The 9,329-nt window shown below is 27.2% G+C and overlaps 1 protein-coding gene across 1 annotated transcript in view; it reads right to left on the bottom strand.

Annotated features, from left to right (window-relative positions):
• Window positions 1-4,185, bottom strand: part of LOC105622097 (transcription initiation protein SPT3 homolog) — a 5,288-nt gene extending 1,103 nt beyond the window's left edge. The window contains exons 1-5 of the mRNA XM_012203566.1: window positions 4,149-4,185; window positions 3,958-4,073; window positions 2,793-3,041; window positions 2,638-2,719; window positions 574-804 (exon numbers count right to left, since the gene is read on the bottom strand). Of these exons, the coding sequence (XP_012058956.1) occupies window positions 574-804; window positions 2,638-2,719; window positions 2,793-3,041; window positions 3,958-4,073; window positions 4,149-4,185 (715 nt within the window). The remainder of the gene's footprint in view (window positions 1-573; window positions 805-2,637; window positions 2,720-2,792; window positions 3,042-3,957; window positions 4,074-4,148) is intronic.
• Window positions 4,186-9,329: the final 5,144 nt, after the last annotated feature.

Below are 9,329 nucleotides of genomic sequence, written 5' to 3' on the forward strand. Positions count from 1 at the left end.
TATATATATATATATATATATATATATATATATATATGAAGTACACTTGTATTTAAAATAAATTAAAAATGTAATTCAAATGAAATAGATATATATTCAGAGTGTATCTGAAATAACATTCACTAATCATACAGTGCTATTTCTAATAAAAAAACTGAGTCAAAAAGTCCTCTACCATTTTGCAAGTTTTGCAATATTTTTCTTTAATCACTCAATGAGCAAATGTTTAAAATCGATGCATAAGACATAACTTTAAGTTAGCTTTAAGAGTTTTTTAAGAAACATCTTCAAGATATTTCATAAAGAATACTGAAGAATATCTTAAAATTGTAATATACATCGATTTTATTCGGCTATCTTTCAAAATTAATATCTCTTTAATTATTGTGAAAATTACAAAATAGTAAAGGACTTTCCGACTCAGTTTTTTATTAGGAATAGCATTGTATGATTAGTGGGAGTTATTTCAAATACATTCTATATATTTAAAATTTAGCGAAAGCAAAATTGAAAGTTTATAGTGCAATAATAAAAAATAGACCTTATAATTCAAAAATTTTACTGTTAACTTACCAAGATATTTCACAATGCGCTGAAGTCTGATCTTATCTTTACGCAATAAAAAGAGAAGATCTTCTCCATTAATAATATTACTTTTTTTCGAATTAGCTCGTCTGTCTGCTATTTCACAAGCTCTTCTGACAATTATTTTCATTTGTTGTAGCACGACATCCTCTATAATCTTTGCAGATTCGAACAATGGTTCACTGCTATCACCAAACCCATGCATCATCTGCCGAATTTCTACACAAACCATTCAACTTCATTTAACATTTATTTTGTGTAAAGCATAATTAATCTTACTTAATAACTGCATTTAATATGAAGTTATTTGTCAATATCCTAAGAAAAAAATTTTCATAATATCTCATAAGATTTTTAAGAATTTGTCATATCTTTAAATATCTTTATAAAGATTTCTGGAAAAATATTTTAAATATTTTTAAATTTTTATAAATCTTCAGAAATTATAGAATGTTGTATCTTAGAAATCTTATAATGTATTTCAGAATTTATATTTGAATTTATATCTGAAAAATTCTAGAAAAGATGAATACTTTTAGCAGAATGTTTCTGAAAAATGTTCTAATTTGTACAAAAGAAAATTTGAAAATTTTTAAAAACTTATTGAACTATATAGAAACTCTAAAAAATTCTCTGAAAAATTATATAAAGAATTTAATGTATAGTAAAAAAAAATTTCATTAAGTACGCAAACATTATATTAACAATAATGCAATAGATAAAATTAGCTAATAATGTTGAATTTATCAAAATATCTTTTAAAATCGTAATGTGAATACACAATAACTAGGAAATGAAAGCCTTGAATGGTCAAATTAGATCTTCGGTGCTTAAATAATTCGATGAGAATTTATATCATATTTAATTCTGCAAACTGCACATCGAATTTAATTTTCAGTTTTGAAACACAGTCCTAAATAAAAATATCACAAATGAAATTAATAAGCAATTTAATAATATTGAGCTCATAGGCTGCCATATTTATTTGGCATTAATTCTATTTGCGCTAATGAGTTTTGATAAGATAACAATTACAATATAGAATATTATAAATTTTATCTATATATTTCTATTGTATATACACATATAAATCGAATACATAACCTCATAAATTACAATGAGTGCTTACCCTGAGTGTAATTCAATGATTCAGTATCTGACGGTTTAAAAAATGATGTTTCTGCCATTTTTGCTTATTTGTGTCACTACTTTATCAAATGACAATATAATGTAAAATATTCGAACGAAAATTAAACACTATAAACAAGCATTCATTCATCGATACAATATTTACATTAAAATACTGACAGTGCTGCCACTATTACGAAATGCCAATCAACAGAAGAAGTGGGGAAAAGATATACATAAAAAAATTTTAAATATATTCATCCGTGGCAGGTATAAAGCAATCTCAATTTATTGAGTTTTTGAAAAAAAAGTCAATAAAAAAGGCAATAAAAACCAAAAGAGGATTAAATAAAATATTAAAATTGTTATAAAAATATTTTTCAATAAAATTGTTTTTTAATTTATTTTTTGTTAGCTCTAGATAGAACATTTACATCAATTTGTGACAGTGCTTTATATAAAAGTTCTGAAAAATTATAAGAAAGAATTTCACCAGGATTATATTAATAGCAATGCAATAGATAAAATTAGACTTTATGGCCAAGGTTGTGTATAATGAATAAAAAAAAAATAAAATAAAAGGATTTCAATTCAAATATTTGATAACATTTTTATTTGTTGCTTCAAATTATTGATCTTTAATAATAATATATAAAAATTATATTCACTTATATAAATCTTTTATATATAAAAATTTATAATTATCTAAAATTTATCGTATAGTCGAAAAGTTGATTACTCGTAATTTATTATTCAATTTGTTCTGCCGCGATGTGTTCTGGTACAACTTTAGCAACTTTACGGAATTCCTTACTTAAAGATTTTGGACATTGCATTTGTGTCCAACTGATTGGTACCATAACTACACCTGTAAGATAACAAGTTAAAATAAGTCAACAAAGGGAATATATACTGATTTTTTACCTTCGTCGCTGTGAGCTATAACTACTCCTAGCTCATTTTCTGCGGTGCTTAATTGATAAGAGTGTATTTCTGTCATTGGCATCTATCAAGAAGTATAAGAAAAATTATAGATTTAATCCTTGAAAGTTTAGTTTTAGAGCGAAGCCAAAGGATACAACTCTCGCGAGAATAATATCTCCAGGTCGATAGCACTTGTACATCTCTAGTTTGTCTTTGTCAATTGCTCGAACATCCTCCTTTCTCAATATTCCTCTGTAAGGTCTCGTCAACACTATGTCACCTACGCACTTGATACTGCATTTACAAAATCTTTGATTCACTACAGTGACCATGGCCGTCACAATGTCTCCTGGTGCAGGAACGATGCTTTGTTCCGTTATACTATGTACTTCCACTGTACGAGTCTATAATAATGTAAGATTTAGACTTGATTTTTCATTATCTGATTAATGTATGATTTAAATTTAACATGGCTTAACTTGATATAAAAATTGTGTTTTTCAAACTATAATTAATCACTAAATTGATTTATACGAGTGATATTAAAAGTTACTCATTACAAAATCATACCATCAGTGATTACTCATAGTTAGAAAAATAGAATTTTTATATTATTTTTATATTATTAAGTATCATAAATTAATCAGAGAATGAAAAATTAAGGTAGAAATATCTTAAAACTATTTAAAACTATTTGAAAGATCCATTCTAGTATATTAACCATCTAGAGCTAACATGTGTCTATTGGACCTATTCAATTATATTCTTTTGGATTTGACAGTGGATTTGGTCGTATTTAATTATTCTTCGGCCAGTATTTATAATCAGTTCTTATATTTGAGACTGTCTTAAGTATAGTCTTAAAATGTCATTCATAGTCAGTTATATTCAATATTATTTTATATTCAATATTGTCTTAAGTATAGTCTTAAGAAGTCTTGAACCAATCAGAGGGGGCCGTATTAGCATCTTAAGCTATTACTTAAGACAGTCTTGAAATAAAAACGGACTATGAATATCATCTATCAGAAGGCTACATTAATAAAATCTTAAGACATTACATAATACAGTCTTAATACAGTCTTAAAACAAGAATGGATTATGAGTACTCATAATGTTATATCTGCAAATTTGAATTATTGCTATTGAAATAAACTTAGTACTAATTCTTTTTTTATACAAAGTCTGTCATTTTGATTCCTTGAAATTAATTAGTATCTTTTAGTCAACATAAATTAAATAGGTCTCATAGATCCAGTATAATTGTTAGGTTTTGAAGTCAGTTCAGGAGAGTTAAATACAAACACAGAAGATTTTTACTTTGTCGTCTGTTACTAATTTTACAATGCCAGCGAGTTTCGAATAGATGTAACCCTGCTGCTCGTATGTCCCTGCACCAGCTACATTACTCTTATCGGCTACACATAATCTTTGGCCTTGAAAAAATATTGCAAAATTAATTTAATATTTGCGAAGCAAATTGACATCGCTAAAAATCCATAAATAATTACCGGGCACGCAAATGACAAGTTCTTCCTGTTCAGTCATTTCTGTATTCCTTTTGATGTATATTGGTAATCTCTAATTTATCGATGAAAAACATTAACTTCTTGTGTAAAATTGTTGTATCAATAACATACAAAGAAATCCGAGAAATATATATACAAATAAAAATTTCGTATTTGTTTTCGAATTATTAAATTTATTTTGGTTTGACAAGTTTTATGAGGTTAGGTTAGATTAACCACATGTGGACATATTTCAGATTTTCAGATGGCATCACTGCGACAAGAAGCAGCTGCGATAATATCGCATCACGTGACTTTAATGCCCGTATTCATAGTCAGACATAATTTAATTAAGGAAGCCTTAATATAAGGCCTATGAATACGAGTATAAACTCTTCGATATTTTGAGATCGCAGTAGATAATATTAGCATCATGATTATCATGAATAGTCTATTTGCATCATAAGCAGTTGATACAACTTTTGACCAGCAGACTTCAGCGGCATATAATACTCGTATTTATAGTCTCTCGTATATAATACTCGTATTTATAGGCTTTATATTTAAGGCTTCTTTAAATTTATCTTTAGATACTCTATGAATTATTTCATTGGCTGCTGAGCATCTAAAGATAAATTTAAGCCTAAGTACAAGGTCTGATTATGAATAAGTATATAGTATAAGCACCGAGCGTCGGTACTTTTGATGTAGTGATCTCATGACTCGCCGCCATGTTGTGAATGTTGTGCCAATTAAAAAGGTGCTTATAAATTTGAGTTTTTATAAAGCTATAGAATGATTTTTCTAAAAAAAAAGACATAATTCGATCATGATAAAAATTATTTATAGTGAGTATTTTTAAATCAGAATTATAATAATTATAATGTTAACGAACTCATTACATAAAGATAATATTCACATTAATAATAATAATATTAAACAGTAATAAATAAATTAAAAATAATAATTGATTAAATATATAGATTGAATAAAATTGATGAAAATTGTAATTGAATTGAATAATTATGTACGAAAAAATAATATATTGTATGAAAATTGTAATTAAATATAAAGTTGTAATTTAATAATACATACACAAATGCATACTTTATTGCGAAAATACTTTATCGTATACAAATATAACAGTCTACACAATATCTCGCGTCTCAAAAAAATTTGATTAAATTTTTTAAGTAAAACTTAATTTTTAATAATTAATTAATTAATTTTATGGAAAAGAGATCCAGCTAACCTAACCAGCTAACCTTAACCTAACCTAGCCTAACCTAACTTAACCAGCTAACCTAATCTGCAATTTCAGCTTACTGAAGGCAGCCATGGTTGGAAACCGACGCGCACTAAAAATTGAAGATCATAAAAAGTTCAGTCTATATTGTATATACTTATACTATGTCAGCGGCGATTAAACTGAATTAAACCATTATACTTATTACTGTGATATTCGAAATATTTTGTTAACGTTTAATATGATTAATTATTAATTCTATGTATCTTTCGATACATAGAAAGAAAAATAAGAGATTAGGAACGATGAAATATACAAATAGAATCTGCCGATTGATGTCGTTGATTAAATTAAATTCGGTCAAATTAAATTGGAGTTCAATCAAAATAAGGGCTTCTTTCATGGTAATTATACAGAATAGGTCGCGCAGCTTAAAAATCAATAAAATTAGGCTTTGACGCGTTTTTGCATGAAACGAAAGAATCTGACAGAAATAAGCGTCGCTATGCTTCGCGAACCGAGATATTAAGCGTTAAAGTTAAATAATTGAGGTTAAAAAGTCTGTCCGCCGCGAAATACTGTGATAGGTTGCGTTTAGGAATTACGCCCAAATAACTTTAATATTAACTTTTTCTGTGCACAAACAACACATTGTGAATACTGTTCAATTCAAAATTTTGAATAGGAAATGCAGTTTTTCAATCCAATTGAATCCAAACAAATCCAAAAAAAAGTATTTCGCTATTTAAAATACGCATTCGGACAAAAAAAAATTTCAATCCATTTTAATCCATTCTCATTTGTTGAGTTAATAGTAATCAACTTTAATACTTAATATCTCGGTTCGCGGAGCACAGCGACACTTATTTCTGTCAGATTCTTCCGTTTCAAAAACGCGTCGAATAAGCCTAATTTTATTGATTTTTAAACTGCGCGATCTATTCTGTATAATTACCTCTTTCATTAATCTCGTACTCATAGAAGGAAACGGAAATTCAATATAACAGAATTTATTTTCTCTCTTTCTCTGAGATACTGTAGCGTTTAGTTTTTATGTTGACAATCGTGATTGAATCAACCTCAGAGTTAGTGTTAATCAAAATTGATGAAGGAGGTCCGTTTTTAACATAGATTAATTTTAATCTTGGTTCAACTTATTCTTCATCTTTTTCTAATTCTTAGGATTGGAAAAAGATTAAAAGTAAACTGAACCAAGATTAAAGTTAATCTACATTGATAGCAACGGGTATACTTCTTATATCCATTTCTATCTATCTAGATAACCTTAATCTCTTTTTTAACTTATTAATTATCTTTTTCCAATTCTTAAAACTGAAAAAAGATGAAAAGTAAATTAAATCGAGATTAAAGTTAATCTATATTGGTAAAAATAAACATTAGTCGCGAAACGTGCTGTAGTCGCGAATTGTAAAGGGATCACTTTCAAATTGCTCGTAAAAATTTTTCTTTGAGATTGTTATTTTCTAAAAATGGTCCAGAAAAACTAGAAAGAATTAGCAGCATTTCATAAAATGTTCGTAGTAAAAACAATAAAATTGTGCGTAGATTATATCGGTACTTGTAATTTGCTTCCTTCGCGTGATTTGAAATATTCGGAGTCAATTGAAATCACTCCATGTTTTCTTTGATGAAGTGCATCAAAATGCAGTGGACGCAGGCAACGGACATTTATCTTGTTCCATAATTATTAATTATAATATGTCTATTTTTTTTTACTAATGTAGATTAATTTTATTCTCGATTTAACTTCCTCTTCTCTTTATCCTTTTCTAATTCTTAATATTAGAAAAAAAGTAAATTAAACCAAGCTTAACCAAGTTAAACGGGCATTAGTTGTATTTTTTTAAGACAGATTTCGACGGAATTTCGATTAACTTAATTTGTTGATTAATTCTACTATTACAATAAATTTTGTAACTAATTTATTATCTCTAAATTAATTTTTTTATTATTTATTAAACAACGATTTATTAAACAATAATTAATAATTATATTATTGTTAATAAATTAATAATCCTATTAATTTTTGTTAACAATACAGAAACTTATGTTTTACAAGTTTATTACCGGTAAGTTAATCAAAGAATTTAGTCAAGTATTTTATGCGAATACCCCAAAATGGGATCCGCAAAATTTCACGATATTTTATTAATATAAAAAAATAATGACAATTTTTATAGAGATTCTTTCTTTTCATATAGTTTTCCTTGTAAAAATAAAAAAGCTCCGCATTTTTTATAATATAAAACAAAATTAAAAACGACGTGTTAACTTTGCAAATCTAGGATGATACTTTCTCCCTCTAAAGTACAAGAAAAAGATAAATATCTATTTCCACTTTTGACTACAAATCCTGTTAGTACTTACTATTATTATACCAATATATGTAATAAAAATTCCATATTATAATATTCCATACCATATAATGCTTGAAATAAAAATTCCAATAATTATTAATTTTAATACACTTTATATACAGGATATTAAAAAACCATTCAGCCTTTATATGGTAGATAGAACAGTTATAGAGTAAAAAAAAAGCTTTATGAATATATAAATCGAAAACTAAATCGTTTTTAAAATATAAACAATTTTGTATGTTATCATAACTGACTATTGGCTTCTACGTATCGTGCGACGTGAAGATTTTAGTCAGTGGTTTACAAATCGCGTCTTGAATGTTCTGACTCAATTTTCATACACGCTTTATAATTAAAAATTTCACGAAATTTATCAGTAAATTGATATCAACCAACCATTGGATATTATGAGCGATTACCTCATTGGACCTGTAATTCTTCCAAATAGGCTATCAGTGCTACTTATCTCAATTTCTCTCTTTTTATGAATACATATAGAAGAGATAGTAAGTCAGTTATTAACATACAAAATTGTTTATATCTCAGAAACAGTTAAGCTTTTGACCTATGTTTACTAAGGCTTTTTTACTTTTTTACTCACATGATGCGTGTATTAATCTACAATATAAATGCTGAATGATTTCTGAATGATTTTTTAAATACTCTGAATTTATATTACTTATTAGTTTGTGAAAAAATTCTCCGTATGCTAATCCGTATTCTACGTCTCGATAAGTATTATTTTATATTAATAAAATAAGAAGCAATAAAACAAGCTATATGAATGAAATTACAGTTACTGGTGCAAAATATTAGGATATTTATAAATCACAAAATTAATAGCGAATCATGATTTAAAAAATTTTCTCATGCTATTATCTATATATATTTATTCAATTAACTCTATAATTTTATTTATCGTTATTTTTATATATGTATATTTTAATAATTCTTCGAATGTTCTTTTGTATTATATGTACGGCATATTATAAATATTTAGAATTTTTTTCGAAAAATTTTTATTTATCTACATGAATTGTAGATCGTTAATTAAAATAGGCTTAAACGAATAGTGCTCTCATAACAAGAAATATTTAAAAGTTTTGATGTCGACTTTTCGCTGTGTATAATATCGTCGTTGTGTATAATATCGAGGACTGTTCTCGGTTTTATCGGCGGCTCTACGAGTTAATCACCGATAAATGATTAATGTGCGTTCCTCAGGAAATTAAAGCCCCTCGTCGTAAAGTTGTGCGCGGGAATACATATCGGCATGGTTTAATAATAAATTTCAACTTAATCAACACGCGGGAAGAAAGAAAGAGAAAAAGAAAGAGAAAGAGAGAGAGAGAGAGAGAGAGAGAGAGAGAGAGAGAGAGAGAGAGAGAGAGAGAGAGAGAGAGAGAGAGAGAGAGAGAGAGTAGTAGTAGTAGTAGTAGTAGTAGTAGTAGTAGTAGTAGTAGTAGTAGTAGTAGTAGTAGTACGTAACGTACGTACGTAACGTACGTTAACGTTAACGTTAACGTAACTACGTTAAGTTACGTTAACGTAACTTAA

Source organism: Atta cephalotes (genome assembly GCF_000143395.1).
Source record: "Atta cephalotes unplaced genomic scaffold scaffold00001, whole genome shotgun sequence".
Classification (NCBI taxonomy): domain Eukaryota; kingdom Metazoa; phylum Arthropoda; class Insecta; order Hymenoptera; family Formicidae; genus Atta; species Atta cephalotes.